The sequence below is a fragment of the Vidua macroura genome, chromosome Z (genome assembly GCF_024509145.1).
Source record: "Vidua macroura isolate BioBank_ID:100142 chromosome Z, ASM2450914v1, whole genome shotgun sequence".
Classification (NCBI taxonomy): Eukaryota; Metazoa; Chordata; class Aves; order Passeriformes; family Viduidae; genus Vidua; species Vidua macroura.
In genome coordinates, this window is record NC_071611.1 from 32,056,846 (window position 1) to 32,073,594 (window position 16,749).

The 16,749-nt window shown below is 39.3% G+C and overlaps 1 protein-coding gene across 3 annotated transcripts in view; it reads right to left on the reverse strand.

Annotated features, from left to right (window-relative positions):
• The window catches only part of RAB3C (RAB3C, member RAS oncogene family), a 113,841-nt gene extending 97,398 nt beyond the window's left edge, over positions 1-16,443 (reverse strand). For 2 of the 3 annotated variants that reach the window (XM_054003815.1, XM_054003814.1), the window contains exons 1-2: positions 16,160-16,443; positions 8,666-8,893 (exon numbers count right to left, since the gene is read on the reverse strand). In XM_054003815.1, the coding sequence (XP_053859790.1) occupies positions 8,666-8,893; positions 16,160-16,183 (252 nt within the window). In that variant the 5' untranslated portion in view covers positions 16,184-16,443. Of the gene's footprint in view, positions 1-8,665; positions 8,894-10,846; positions 10,916-16,159 lie in introns of those variants that run through there. The other variant, XM_054003816.1, reaches the window with a different exon arrangement.
• Between the last annotated feature and the right edge of the window lie 306 nt (positions 16,444-16,749).

The window sequence follows — 16,749 nt, forward strand, 5'->3', positions numbered from 1 at the left end:
GAGTGCAACATTTTGCTCAAATCTAAAACATGAATCGTATTAAAATTCAGCAAAGAGCTTTTATGGGCTTCTTCTATTTTGCTGTTCTTTGTAGATTCACTGCAACTGTAGAGATGTTATCAATTTGCTGCTAAAGTGGTTCATGGGACCTTGCAGCACAGTTGATTTCACTTTTAGGAATGCCATCAACATCAATTTCATTTTAGAAACAGGCTTAGTTTTGCTTATTAAAATGATAACTTAGTAAGTATAAGTTACATTGACAGTTTAAAAGTATACCGTCAGATTCTCTGAATTCAGTTGAGCTTGTACAAATAGCTTATTTATTTTTCAAATTTAGTCCAATGTAACTGTTCTTGATCCAGATCCCACAGCAAAATCATTCCTTTTATTATTTCTTTCCCACTCTGAAAGTTTTTCCTCTCTTGAAAAAAACAAAAAACAAAACAAAAATCTTTCAGATACAGAAATATTCAGACACACATCTATGAAATGCTCTTCTATCTTCTCTTTCCTTTTCTCATCACCAGCTTTTATGAGGCCTATGTAACATTTATATGATATTTGCATGTGTGCAAGTGCTGGTTCATGACAGTTCTTCCACTGGTATATGCTTTCTGACAGCCACAAGCTGGTGACTTGCAGATCATTATGTGGCAGGCAAAGGTAGCTATAAAAATGTAATACCAGAAAGCAGTCTGGTCACAGGTCAGGGGGAGCTGCAATTACTTGAAGTGTGGCAGTTTGATGATCTGTTGGCCTAGAACATAGCAAGATGCATTTCCCAGGAGTCCAATGAAGAAAACTGCCTAAGACACACTATATAAAAGTGTGCTGGAAAGGATCTTACACTAGCTAAGTTTCTCTTAAAGAATTCCCATATAAGCTTCAAGTTAAACAGTGAGATAAGCCTTATTTGGAATCTCAATTATGCTAAATGACACCTTTTCTTTCCAATTAATATATGCCTTTGAATACAGATGTATCACTTTTCTAGTAACAGGAGTCTTTGTCAAAGAATATTTAGAATCCAGCGATGTGAAGTAAGCACTGGGTTCTGTAAAGTACAGGACTTCATAAAAGAGTGAAATCCTTAACCCAAGACTCTACAGAAGGCTTTCAAAAACTGTTGTAATATTGAGAAAAACATGGGAACTTAATGCTGGTTGCAGTTTTAGAACTGACATTGCAGAACTGACTCACATTTCCTCTCCAAACTATCTGAGGCCATGAATTTGCAACCACTTTGGTATGCATTTTAGAGAAAACATGCATCATCAGGACAAAGGACTGCCTAGACAGGGTGCTGAACTTACGGTCACCATCCTTTTTTTGGAGTTGGGTTTAAAGACAGTGTTTAATACTCTCAATACAGGCACTTTTAAATAGGAATAAAATTGTAATATCTCATAAATATTTGAACAGCCAGTGCTGCATTTTAAATAAATAGCATATGAATTTTTAAAAGTACAATCACTGACCAACATGGCATGTCCCACAAAGTGTACAACATATGCTCTTTGCACTGAAGTCTGAATGGAACACGCCTTTTAGGATCCTACCCCAAAACTTTCAGTCTCTTCAATGATTTATTTTGTGTAGAAATAAGCAAAATAGGAGAAATTAATAAGCAAAATAGGAGAAATTAAATAATTCAGGCAAACCACATCCAACAACTGGATAACATTTACCTGTTGAAGGGCATCTTAAAATTTAACAAAAGAAGTCTAGAAAGACAATAGCATTATATCTGTCAAAACTACATTACTCATTAACCATCTTTTCTTGGGAATGGTTTCTTTAGGACCTTCTAACAGACCAATGTTTGTGAACATATTGCACTTCTTATCACAGTGGACAGGTCAGCCCTACTCATGTCTGCCTGGAGATGCTGCTCTTTCAGGCCATGCCTGTAACAGCAGATTAAGTTGTAACAAGAAGCACTTGAAGGCTATCAAATTTGTCTATGCTGTGAAACTGCCATCATGTTTTGTCACGCTGCTTTGACCCACGCTTGCAAGCACTAGCAGTTCTTGGGCAGAGTCCAGGACTTAGCAAAGGACAGACACCTTTCCCAATACAAGATCCAGATGTGTCCATTCTCTTTCAGAGACTGAAAGAGTTTAAACATATGGACAAAAACTATTCCATACCAGCTGAATACCAGTGCCTAAGGTCAGTCTTAGAACGTTTCATTTACTAATATAGCTGAATCCAGAGAAATCTCAAATTCCAGCCCTGGAATGGTGTCCCCATGGAAGTGGTCGTGCCACCATTTGGACAATGCTCTCAAGCACATGATGTAACTCGGGATGTCCTGTGCGGGGCCAGGAGTCGGGCTTGACGATCCTGATGGGTCCTTTCCAACTCAGCACATTCCATGATTCTACATTACTCTCTTCAAATCACTTTATCTGATGTATTACAGTATACACATTTGATTTTCATGCTGAGATGAGGAAGTTTCATTTTCAACATTAGATTTACTGTCCTCATCTAAAAAGATTGTGCATTCAAAGTAGCAGCTACACATTGTCACCAGTAGCTGAGAAAGGAATAATGAAATATAGTTTGCACTGCCTATCATAGCAATTAAAAATAATCAGATGAGACAGATGTGATTGGAAATCCTGTAATTAAATACTTGCTACATTTGCGAGTACTCTCTTTCTTCACATGCTACTCCTACCTCCACATGCTATTCCTACCTCCACTTTTATTGCTTCAGCTTTCACTATCTTTCTACTGAACCAGTGTATTTAGTGATTCTTAAACTGATTCTTATAGCCACAGGCAGTGTTTCAGGGTATTTCTGCAATATTGCACTGCCTCCACACTTTTAAGTTACTGCAGAATACCCTCCAAATACCTCAATATCAAGATAATACTCATGTATATTGGTACTCTACAGACCCTTCTACCACACACACACACACACACACACACACACACACAAACACACACTCTCACTTTTTTTTTTTTTTTAATCTGAATTCTATTTAGGAAGCTTGTAGAGAAAAATCAGGTGCCTAATATTTATAGATTTTTTTTAACAGTTACAATAGTTTTAGTTATTGAATGATGACATTGCATTTTCTCAATCAGCTTACAAAATCTAGTCCTCACTTAGTCCCTAAGCCCTATGATGATTTATAGAAGCTGTTGATGTGAAGGAAGCAACATTTTGGGTATCAAATGAAACTGTCATGGGCACTTCTGAGATGGGCATGCTGACACAGCAGTACATATCCTGCCTTCTCTAGGAGGATATCTTTCTATGTGATTATTGCACCCAGTCCTTGAAGTCTACAGCTAGTCCCAGGGAAAAGCCATCTGAGCAGCAAAAGACAGAGCAGTGTTCTTATTTGATATTTGCACCAAAGTGCTACAATCAGATATCACTGTATGAATGCAATTATAACTTCTTTGTGCAATAAACAAATCACGGAGGGAAAACTTGATACTTTATTCCTCAGACAAAATTTGTACTGAAATCAATTAGAAATCACTGAGGCTTCTGATCAAGTAGATTTTAAAAATGAGCCAAAGACAAGGTATGGATGAACTGTCAGTTAAATATGTTGACCTGTCTTTGCAAATGTTATGCTTTCTTCTAAGAGCCAATCTCTGGACTTTATTTTTCCTTATTTTTTCCTCTCTATTCTGTGGTTTATTTTGACATGTTAGCTTACAAATTCTATGGCCCAAATAAGCCTATAATTTGCCCATAAACTACTGCAGGCTGTTATTTGTATTACACCACTGACAGTTCACAAAAGTAATACAAGGCTTTACAACACTACAGCCACAGAGAGATTTAAAAGGTTCTTATTTTTATTTTCTGATTTGCACACATTTGAGCTTTTAATAATTTTAGATATAATGTATTTTTGTCTGAATTAATGAGAAATCATTTTAAAAAATTCAGTCTAAGTTTGAAAGTGAGAAAATCTTATAGCCTACTAGTTTCAGCTCTTTCTTTTAATATTACTAATTCAAACCAAATGGAGGAAAGATATATTACTTTTTATTATTTGACACTGTAAAACATCCTAAAGCCCTTTAATGGACTTTTATCCTGTGTCTGTATGTGCTGCATACAGACAACTTTTCTTTACAAAATTTTTGTATAGTTTCAATGGAGAAATCAGTATCTTTTTAGGTAAATCACTTTTTTTTTTTATTCCTGTCCTCTAAAAAATAAGAGACATGTTAATATTCTGTCTTGCTAAAGTCCATAGCAGATTGTCACACTTATAATATGCTGTGAAACAAAATTACAGGGCCAGATGGTGGTCCTATGACAAGGTAATATGCTGCCACTAATAAATATAACACTTGAACTCTGAACTTCTTTCAATTCCAGTAGTAAATACTGTGGAAAGAAGATGTTAGGCTCAGAAGGAAAAAAAAGCAAATGTTACAGTGCTCCCAGCAGGCTCTTTCTGACCATTTGGAAATGATATTACAGCAAGGACTAGATGGAGCCCATTCTCCCTGACTTGAAAAATGAAAGAAGACAGTTCAAGAATAAGATACTATTGCCTCCAAGCAAGAAAAAACCTCAAACAAAGAAAAGACTTGCAGGGCATCCCAATATGTAAACAACACCTGCCTCATTCTGATAACCCTTCCTAGTTCATCCATGATAATACACTGTGAATTTTATTATTAAATAATGGCTGTGTTTCCTTGAGTGCCCAGCTTTAAACAAGTTTATAACCTTCACTGGTAAGCATAAGAGAATCTTATTCTGATGGAATCTGCAAGCTCCAACAGGCTTCAAGTTGAACACAAAGTATCTTGTTGAAAGCATTATTAAACAGGAATGATAACCTAGAAGAATATGTACAAAATTGTAACAGGAAAATTGGATTGAATTGATTGTGTGTCTACATAGGGAATTTCAGTGACTTAACAGCATTACTATTTACATATTTCTGCATTTTATTGTCAAGCAAGAATAGCAAAGCAGCATCATTCCATGTATTTCTTCACTGAAGTGCATGGCAAAGTAATTCAGTTCTAATTTTGTCATTCAAAACACATTTTAAAGTTGCATCTGCAGTCTTCTGAGTTTACAAAACTGTGAGACTTTCAATAATATTTTATTTCATATATGCTGAACATCAGCTATCACATGATGCCACCAAATAGTTTGTCGCTGATTTTGAGGGAAGTGTTATAACTTCATGCAAGTATTATGACCTTATGCTTCTACTCAGATATAACATCAAATCACACTCACTATAATTAATTTGATTTTATATTCTATCTAACATAAATTGTCTTTCATAAAGGGATAAATAAATAAATGAAATGGAAATGGATATTGCAAGAGCACTATTAATTTTAGAATGTTATTTGCATAACCAATAAAAATAACAAAGTATAATATAATATAGACACAAGCTACATGTATAGACAACGTGTATTAAGAACAATTCTGCTCTGGATATAACTTAGGAGACAGGATAATAGTGCTCTATTTCAGATTTTGTGCACTAGAATAGCTTTCTGAGATCCCTTACTAATTTTATTGAAGGTCTCAGAGGTGCAACAATCAAAAGATTTACTAGCAAGCTTAATTGCAACAATGCTCCAACACAGAACACTCCATCTAAAAAGCACAGACAGCTGTAAGTGAGCTGTTGCTATTTAAGTTAATTTAGTAATGAGGAGGCCTTTTAAGAACTGGCATTAGAAATTTAGTGGAAAACAAACAACTTGCCCACAAACCCCCCCCCCAAAAAAAAAAAACAAAAAAACAAAAACACCAAAAAAACAACCACCAACACAAATAAAGATGCAGTGCTAGCTTGAATTAAAACCCTTTCCTATGAAAGTGTGATCTGAAGTCCTGTCTCTAGCCCTACATCCTGGCACATGACTCTTCAAGCAGGAAGGTCTCTTCTGTGCTCTGACCCTCTGTTTCCTCTTCCCTACGGAACACAGAGCTCTTGGTTTTTTTCATTCATTTTGGTTTTTTCAGGCAAGAACTGTCAGAGCCTCTTTGGACTCTCATGTTAATGCCATGCAAAGAACAACAAAATATATTTTGCTACAAGTGAGAAGAATACAGCTACTATATCCCATCTATGCCAGGGATAGACCATAACACATCTAGATCACTGGACAGCTTTGAGCTAAGCACATTATTTGTGACATGGAGAGGCAAAAAATATACTGGTGTCAAACTAATCACATGACAACCTTGTAAACTAACATTGCTGCTCTTGCTAGGAAAGACATGAGCAATAAAACCTTCTGTAATGGTTACTTGGTAATTAAAAGAACTGCATAAAACCCGTAATATGAAAACAATCTTATTGCTCCATTATAAAAAAAACCAAGGTTCTGTCAATGCGACCTCCAACATTAAACTACTAAAATTAAATCAGCATGTTATTGAAGTGTTATATATATATATATACACACATATATATACCTATATATATGTATCACATTATATTCCTGTGATATATAGTTACCTAGCATGTACCATTGTTATACCAATGACAATAGTGATAATCTAAGAATAAAAACGTTGAGAGGCAAAAAGTCTATGTTCTAGTTCCTAGAGGGACAGAACAACAAATTATTTGAGGTACCAAGGGCTGAAGCCTAATGAGATAGAGTCTAGAGAACCCTGGGAAATTCTCCATTGTACTATATTAAGAAAATATTCAATTTAACTGCTTTTATCTGCTGTTTAAATCATATTAGACTAACTGGTCAGATTTGAACCAAGATTTTCTGAGACTTAATGGCTGCCCATTGTTAAATGAATTTTAAATTATTCGTGCTCCAAAAAAAAAAAAAAAAGGAAAATCTTTCACAAAGGGAAAAAGGGAACACTGCTCAAAGTCTTCAAGGACACCAGGAAGACCTGCAGCTCTAGCTCCACATTACTAAAGGTCTTGCTATTTCTCCCTCTCCTTTTAGTATCACCCAAGAATGAGGGGATGTATCAGTGAATCTGTCCTAAATCAAACCATGTCCTGGGATGCACCAGGCACAGCTGGGCAAGGGAAGGGATTCTCCTACTTTGCTCTGCATTCCTCTGGCCTAGAGGAATTGTGGTTTTCAGGGGAATGATGCCTTAGGATTTTAGCTTTTAAATTTTTCAAATTCTGTTCTGTTTCAGTGGATAACTCTAAAACTTTATATATAGACTGTTAGCTACTGTCTTCAGATTTTGGTCAGAGAAAACAATCACCACAGGCCTCAAGCTCAAGTACACCTTACTCTCTCAGGCCCGAAATTACAAACAACAGTGAGTTGGGACAGGGAGCAAACTGGGGGTATATGACTTCATTACCTGCAGCTGTAATTGGAGGATTAACCCCTGATATGTAAATGGACCAAACATATCTGTCTGAAAAGCTCCTGACCATGGTCTATCTTGGGTGCAGCCTCTCGGAGGCTTTTGACTGCCCAAGGTGTACCTATTGAAGGCCTTTAATAAATACTTGCTTTTTACTCTCTTAATCTTATCTAGCCTCTGTTCCAGGTAGCCACTCCAAGGCATCATGATGGGCACTGGGCAGCTTCACCTCAAATCCTGTGTGTGGTTTGGCCACCATAATACAAAAATGACACAAAGGTATTAGAAAGCATCCTTGAGGGGAAGCCATATGAGGAGCAGCTGAGCTCACTTGGTCTGTTCGGCCTGGAGGAGACTGAGGGGAGACCCCACTGCAGTTACAAACTCTTTGTGAGGGGAAGAGAAGGGGCAGGCACTGATCTCTTCTCTCTATGACCTGTGACAGGGCGCAAGGGAATGGCATGAAGCTGTGTCATGGGAGCTTTAGGTTGAATATTAGGAAAAGGTTTTTCACCTTTTTCAGAGGGTGCCTGGGTGTTGGAACAGGGTCCCCAGGGAGGTGGTCATGGCATCAAATCTGCCAGAATTCAAGTTTTTGATAGGACTATCAGGCACATGGAGTGATTGTTGTGTTGGTTCTGTGCAGGGCCAGGATGGGGTTCCTCCGAACTCATATTTTATGATTCTATGGAAAAAGTTTTGGCTATAATTTATTTTTGATGAGAAGTGGTGGAAAGGGAAACCTATTCCCTTTCATCTCATTTTTCTTCACTGGGTATCTTTCTACTCTCTCTAAAGTAAAGGCAAGGAAGGAAGGGGTTTGTATGCCGGGGTAAAACTATCTCTTTGCACAAGTTTCCTTCCTCAACAGAAGATAAGAGATGTTTCAGGTGATCAGGATGACAGCACAAAAAATTATGCCTTCTGTTACGCATCCACAATTATAGCTCACACGTGCATTCATAATTTTTTTAAGGGAAGACACCAAATTTAAAATTGGTGTTTCGAGGTACTTTGATATAACATGTATCACTTTCAATAGTCCACATATTGCACAGACATTTATAACTCACTACACAGATATTAATATGTGTCAACCTGTATTATTTCCAAAAGGAATTTAATAAATTATAAAGAACTGTACTTCAATACCTTAAAAATACTTTGCACTCTAATATTCAAGACAGAAAAACTATGCAAGAAATAATTAACTGCTATTTCATTCCTACGCTCTGTCTTTCTAAATATATAAGGGTTGTGACACTTAAAGCAAAAGTGCAGTTGTGCTATCAAAACTACTACAGTTTGCTTAATTCACAGAATTATTTTTTAGCTTACCCAAATCTGTAGCTTAATTCTTTTTTCATTTTTGAAAACCGTTTTTACTTTGAAATCGATCCCAACCGTGCTTACAAATGCAGATGTAAAGGAATCATCAGCATATCGGAACAAAAAGGAGGTTTTTCCAACACTGCTGTTGCCGATAATGAGCAGTTTGAACATGTAATCAAAGTTCTGGTCAGATGTATCTTTCTGGCCATATCTGGAGTCTTGAACGGATGCCATCTGTAATTCAAAATAAAAAAGAAATATCTTATTGACTCTTTTATCATAAAAAATGGAAACATTTAGATTTTATTGAAGTTTTTCATACCAGATATCAATGAAGCTCAAAAAGAATATCTTCTTGAAAGATTAGTCATGTGTGTGCTTCAATGTGAACTTCAAGAAATGCACAGAGATCTAATTATTTTTAGTGATTATTGTATCTAGCAGTAGTTCTGCTAGCAATAGAGGATATAAAAATGACTGGTGACTGGTACCAAAACAAAAAATAATAATTCTAAAAGTCCAGGAGAATTCCTGAGTATATCACTAAAAATACTTGTTTCCAGAAAATATGTAAAAAAGATAAAAATATATAAAATATATATCATTTGTATAAGAGAGAAATAAGAGATCAATGCTTCATTTTGACACAGTAGCTATATTTTCAAACAGAAGCTTCTCTCTTCTTTAGGCTGAACAGTCCCAACTTGCTCAGCCTATCCTCATAGCAGGGCTGCTCCAGCCCTCTTACCAACCTCCTGGCACTTCTCTGGACTTGTTTTAACAACTCCTTGTCAACGTGCTGGGGACCCCAGGGCTGGATGCAGTGCTCCAGTGGGAGCTCAGCAGAGCAGAGCAGAGGCGTAGAACCCCTCTCTCAATCTGCTGGCCAAAGCTGCTTTGGATGCAGCCCAGGATTCCCATGGCTTTCTGGGCTGGGAGCACTCACTGCAGGCTCATGGTGAGTTTTTCATCAGCCACCACCCCCAAGCTTTTCCCCACAGGGCTCCTCCCAATCACTTCTCTGCCCAGCCTGTGGGTGTGCCTGGAATTGCCATGAACCAGGTGTAAGACCTTGTATTTGGCCTTGTTGAGGTTTGCAGTGGCCCATGTCCCAACTGTGTCAAGGTCCTGCTGGATGACATCAACAATTTTTAAATACATTTCTTAAAATACAATTTTTAATCCATATAAAACACCTGAATAAGCACAGATTACTGAATACTGTTAAAGAGCAACCTGTTTTGCTCTAGGGACTTCAAAGATCATGGATTCTATTTATAAAAAGTACACCTTAGGCTTTCAGGAAAATCGCAGCTATTAGAGTAAAAATGTGACCGAAGTTCTACGTAGATTGCCCAAAATCAAATGGCAAAAATAAAGAACTTACAGTGCTTCAGCTGAGTTTTCAAGAAAAATTATCAAGTACTTTGAGAGCCTGTGGAAGTTCTTTGATTATGATTATTCTAAGAACAACACTTTTGCATGCTGATTTGAGACAGAACGACAGACACCATAACCTAACATAAAGGCTTACAGTAAAGCAGCTCATGTAAAAGCTTTCTAATTTAGGCATCTCAGAATACATTTGGGCAATCAGAAAGGACAAATGGAAGCAGGATGACAGCTGTGCACTAACTCACACTCTCAGCAAAATTTTAGTTATAGTTTAGTTTTAGTTATAGTTTAGTTATGTATAATATTTTAGATAATTCTGCTATCTCATAGCATCAAAAACATTGTGCCAGCTACTGGGTTACTGAAGAGGCATACAGGAGTGGGGACAAAAATCTCTGAAGAAGACATTGGAAGTAGCAAGTTTTTAATAGAAAATTCAGTGTCAGATATATATTTCATAAATTATAGAGTAGGGAGTATTTTATTTCAGAATTCAATTTCAGAATTACCTTCTTCATTAAATGTAGTATTGGGTACCTACACGCTTGCAACCTGAGTGTTTGCATTGACCTTAAAATTTATTCATTTCTTCCACAGCTATGCAATAAAGAAGATTTAGAATTAAAACCTGAATATTGTCAAGCATACACATTACTAATCTTTCAGCTTTATTATTTCTATATAAAAGAGAGAAATTTTCATTACTGTCCCATATTGTATAACTACTTGGGGATATTTTGCTTAGAACATGAGAAAAAGAAAATCAGATATTGATTAAACGAGTCTACTCACAAGTTGCTATAAAGCAGTATAACACAGGGCATGCTGATGATGTGTAGAGTTTGCAATAACAAGTCAGTGAGGTCTATCAGGCCAAAGACTGCAGTGGCTGTGGGTGCCAGATGTGTGACCACTGTGGGTTGCTACAGCAGCCTGTTCCATTGCCCTTCTGGCTCCCCTCTGTTGTGCTGCATCTGCCAGCAGTAGTTACCCCTTGTAGCAAGGAGGAATATAATATTCTTTCCTGATTTTATCTCCTAGAAAGCCTTTCACATAGCTCCTTCAACGAGCTTAAGATTTATAAAAAGAGGTTTAAACTTTCATCCATTTGCTGCCCTGAATCCTATGAAGCTTCCAACTCATCCCTACATACTTTAATGCCTAACACTTCAGAAACAGTATGGTTCAGTAAGCAGAGAAATCAGGAGACCTGGATTCTAATAATAGTCCTGCTAAACCATGTACATTGTGTAGCCTTCCTGAGTAATAATGTATTTCCTGTGGATAGTTTTAAAGACAGATTTTACCCACAGAAATTTTAGTGCTCCTCTAAATTGGTGTGGTTGCATTACTCATGCAGGACTTTCCTTAACAGTACTGAAAAAAAAAAAATTAAAAAACTCAACACCTTCACTGTGCCGTAAACTTATGGAGTCATTACTTGCAGTATCATAGGCAGAATTACAGGTGTGTTGAACACAGATTTGAAGTTATTTTTATTTCAGAGGCAGGAGTATATCTGCTTATTAGAAGATGCAAAAGGCATAGGAAAAGACTAATTTCTTCAAGAGGATTAGTGAGGTAATAATTGAAACTGTTTGGAGAGACTAACTTTAGCTTAGCAAACCAGTCTCCCTAGACTACTGACAGTGATCTTTTCTCCTGTCCAAAACCCAAATGAGCCTGCACTAGTGTAAAGAAATATCAAACTCCGTGCATTTGCTAAGACTTTGACATTACTTCCCAAACTTACTCCTTCTATAGTAAGAAAACAAGACAAATTCTTCCAAGAACAATCCACATTATGTTCACAATCTAAATGATACCCTAAAGGAATATCTGTATTTCTGCTGACTGTAAGGGAAATATAGATGCCTGGTCCTTTTGAACTTTTTGAATAAGCCTGTAGCACTTCTCTTTCTTAAATGCAAGCTGCTGACTTAAAAATTAAGTATGGAATGCACTGCAATCCACTTCCCAAGGTACTAATACGTCAGTTCACTCCTGACAGTAGTTTTCCCTACTATTGGAGGCATTTGTAAAATATGAAGAAGGTCATGATGATGCTAAGTTCCACCTTTGGAAGTTATACTGGAAGCAATCACTAGGAATGCTGTGCTCCCACCCATAATCAACATTACATACATGGATGAGAACCAAATAAACCTCGCTAATATATACCTTTATTTTGACTAACCTGCTCTCAAAGGTTAAATGGATATTAAACAAGCATCACTTTCAACAAAACTCGCTGAGTTTTCTCTTCAGTACAATTTTGCCCTTATTTGGTAAAATTGAAGAGAAGATGCACAGGGTTATTTTCATTAGCACCAAAAGCAGCCTCAAGCCATTTCCTACAGGACTTAGGACAGACTTGAGAGTCGACTGAGAAGTCTAAGCTCAAGACAATGAACAGAAAACCTATAGACAGGAGATCTCACATGCTTGCTCCTTATCAAAGCCAGGAGGAGTTATGTTGCCAGTTTGAATATGGTGCAAGGACAAATAAAGGATAACTTTGTATGCTTTCCTGCTTACAGCACATCTCCAAACTCCTTAAACATGGATTATTCAAGGGCATAGGCAAGTTCAATCATTAAGCAGAGTTTTCTTCCCAGGTGCTTTCCAAGTCTCATGTTTAGTTGTTTCCTTGATCCCAAAAGAAAAGGTGAAAATAGAGCAGGGTTGAGAATAAATGTCAGAAAAACTGTGTTTACCTGCCACCTTCATGATCATAATAAAACATTGGGCTTTTTCTCTATGCCTTGGCCTGCCTCATTCTTTGGCAGAATCAATTTGAACAGCTTTCTTACTTGAGCAGCGCAAGATGCTGTGACCTTCATGACCTGCACATAACTTTAGTTTGCACTTATATATGCATGACCTCACTCTTCATGCTTCGTGTAGGATGATTTGCCCCTGGAAAATATGGTGCAAAGGCAAGAAAACCTGACATTGAAAAGAATGAAATTTATTCCTTCACATTTTTAGCAAATAAGCTGCTTCCTTTTAAAAACTCTAGTAACAATCATGTCTTAAAGGAAAAGACCATCAGTAAGCCCAGAGGAAATATCTTCCTTCTACAGTAGGATAGAGTACAGTAGCATACACTTGTACAGTGAGGATAGAGACTAATTAGCAAACTTAAAGTTGCTTCAAAGTGCAACACTCTCTTTCTGTCTAGTGTTGTTACAGCCGACCTCTGAAAGTGGGGTAACTGAGGCCCTTTTTAACAGGTAACTTCAGTCAGATGGGAGTGGAACAGCACTGACTGACGAGTGGTTATACATACATAGTTGCAGTGGAAAGAGAAATGTTTCTTTCCTATATACAGGGTCTATACAGCAGCTGACTTTAGTTGATATTTTAGTAAAAACAGAGTTTCCTGCATATGCAGCCTTTCGCAAGGTGATCTTTCTGCCTTTTGTAAAATATAATTAGTCAAACATAATCAATGGATATTGAAACTATGGAATACAATGGAAAAATTAAATGACTCTAACTTACCAAACTGTACGTAGGATGTACAGGTGAGTGACACTCACTGCACATAGCCATCTTTTGTTTGTAGATCAACTTACATCATCAGAGTAGTTAAAAAATTACCAAAATCCTTATGTATAAGAACACTGTGACAAATAACCCAGCCATGAAGAAATTAATTACTTTTGAGGAGAAACATCAGATTAATCTAGGACTGGATTTTAGTCTTAACTCTTTCAGATGCGTCCTATGGATTTTGTTTTCTTCTTTTCTACATCTTGGGCAAGCTGCTTACTCTCTTGTATTTTTGTGATCTTGGCATTGATATCCACATATGTAGACCACAGCCAATTCTCACAAATCTCACAAATCTTAATAATTTATTTTTTAACCAATTAACAAGAATTAACAGGGTTCAGTAGACAATGCACCAGCCACTTATTTGGAATTTACTGACTGCCAGCCATCTGCAGAGCACAGCTTGTAAACTAATGTACTTGGCAGCATCAGGAAAAGCTTATCTGCTTCAAGGTATTATGGGGTCAGCATCGCATATATATGTAAATGAATCCCAGCACAATTAGAAACATGTAGTTATAAATGCAAAGGGTTTTTTTAAGCAGAACACTGAAGGGCAAAGTTGAGGAATACCAAGAAGATATTGAGATGTTAGGTCTAAAACACTTCAGAGAAGCTCTACCTGCTTCATATCAGCAAAACTAGCATGAATATGGCCACACTGCCAGGAGATGCCCAGGACAGTAGAATGTAAGGTAGTAAAAACAGTTTTGGCAGGGCTCTAACACCTGGATTCTTGTGGTGAGCTCACAAATTATCCCTCATTTCTCTTTCTTTAACCTAAATTTACTTTGTCTATGAAAAGGGTAGCTTAAGAAGCATATTTCCACGCTAGGTAGCATTTAAAAACCCCCTTCTTTCAATAGTGACAAAAAGAGATACAGTCCTAAGAGGGTTAGTATAACACAGGATATTAGGAGGCCACCAAAATAGTGCAGCTATGGAAATAAAAAATAAAAGCTGTGTCAGCCCAGGTACTCCAGAAGAAATACATTTAGATTTACTAGGGAACATGAAAGAATGAAAATGAGATGGCTGAAGCTTTCTGCGATTTACTACGGCACTCAGGGTCATGAGACTAGGTACCTTTTTGCTTGCCAGAGAAGCTGCATCAGGCTAAGAGACTAAGTGAAATACTAATGCCACTGTCTAGGGCACTGGTGAGACAGCATTAGCAACAATTCTAATCAAGTGTGTTTATAAAAGCCAAGTTCAAATGGTAAAACACCCAGAAAGATTAACAGGAAGATTAGAAGAAAGATGAGCTTATCTTATGGCAGAAATAAGAACAAAACAGAACCAAACAAAAAAAAAAAACAAAAAACAAACAAACAAACAAAAAAAAAACAGTAAACAAAACATTAGCTTGTTTCTCTGGATAGTAATCTGGTCATGATGCAATAAGAGCTATTTAGACTTATATTGGAGCAGACGCTGGATGTTATCAATAGCATACACTGAGTGTGTCTGAGCTGGAGGTTAGTAAATACCTAACCAGCAAGTTAACAAACTTCAACAGTACACTTCCAAAAAGGGGGAGTGGCAGAAAGAGGACTACAGACTCCAGATGCAGCTAGATCAGTTAACTAAAATGTGTATATGAGTCTTTCTGTGGACTTAGTGGCTTGGCAGGCTCTTGTACTCCAGTGCTTCTACTATAAACTCACACTAATAATATCATATCTAATGATATGATATTAGAGAGAGATCTATGAGATCTATGAACTCATATCTAATAATTTTGCTGAGTGATAGGAGCTGAATTGTCATGCAAACTCCTGTATCTAATAGCTTTGTTTGGCCTTTTTTATCATAATTTTATAGTAACTTCTTAAATATCTGTAAGCAGCATTTTGGCTTCCCCTTCTGCATTGTGTTTGGATGTGTCTGCTATAAACATACCTTGTGTAGACATAACTATTGCCAGTGATAACAGGATAGGAAAAACTAAGGAAAAATGTTTCTATTTCTTTCCTTGGCAAAAGAGATAATTTACAAATTATCTCCTACTTCCTAATTTTTTTCTCCCCTCAGCCACCTTTGAAATGATCTTTCCATACATACAAACTGCTGAGAAGGGGCCTCTCTTTCCTACCCCCAGCTCTAGCCACGAGCCACCTCTCCCCGGTGTAGGCAGACAACTGCTCCATGACTACACAAGTGGAGGCATCGTGCCAACTTCCTCTGCTTCCTTCCTCGGTCCTCGGTAGGACCGAGGTACAGCTCATCATCCAACACCTCACAGCCACTACCACCCAGGAGAGCTGCGACCGGCGCTCGGGGGGCAGTATCTGAAAAACACCGTTCGATGTGCCCGAGTGTGACTCGAAACCCACCCGCTGCCCCGCGACGGGCCCACCCTCCCGGGGACATGACCCCTTGCACATGCCCCGAGCCCTCTACACGCAAGGGGTATCCTCACCCTCTGCCCTCAGCAGCAGAGCCGGCCCGGCGGCCCGGGAGGAGGGGGCTCCTGCCCCGTCCCGGCTCTCGGCTGCACCCCGCCCGCCGCCCCCCTCGCTCGGCTCCGGCCCGGGGACCGACCTGCATGGGCGCTTCGTGCCTCATCGTCGGGCGCGGCCCCACCGCCCGCCGGCTGCCGCTCGTTCCCGCACGCCAACAGCCTCCGCCGCCCGCCCCGGCTCTGCCGGCAAACCCGCGTCGAGATCAGCACCGGAGCTGTCCCCGCCCCGCCCCCGGCCTGCCCCGCCCTCGCTCCCGTGCACTCCCGGGAGTCGTAGTCCTGCTGCGCGGGTCCCCCGCCCTCGGCTCTGGGAGAAGGGACTACAGCTCCCGGGGTGCTCGGCGCCAGGCCGCGAACAGGCGGGGCGGAGCGGGCAGCGCGGGGAGCGCGGAGCTCCGCGATCCCGTCTCGGGGCCGCAGAGGGTGGCGGGGCCGAGGAGCGGGGGCCCTGTGGTGGGGCGGGGGCGCGGTGCGCCGTGCCCGTGCGCTGAGGTGGAAAGCAGAGACGGAGCGGGCGGAGCAGACACCGCCGGCTCGGCGAATGCGCCGCCCTCCCGGCCCGACCGCCACCAGCCAGGAGGAGCAGCGCCGGCCTGGAGAGCGCGGGCGGCGCTCGGGGGGGCTGCGGAAACCGCTCGGTGGAGCGGAGCGGACTCACCCGGGCCCCGGC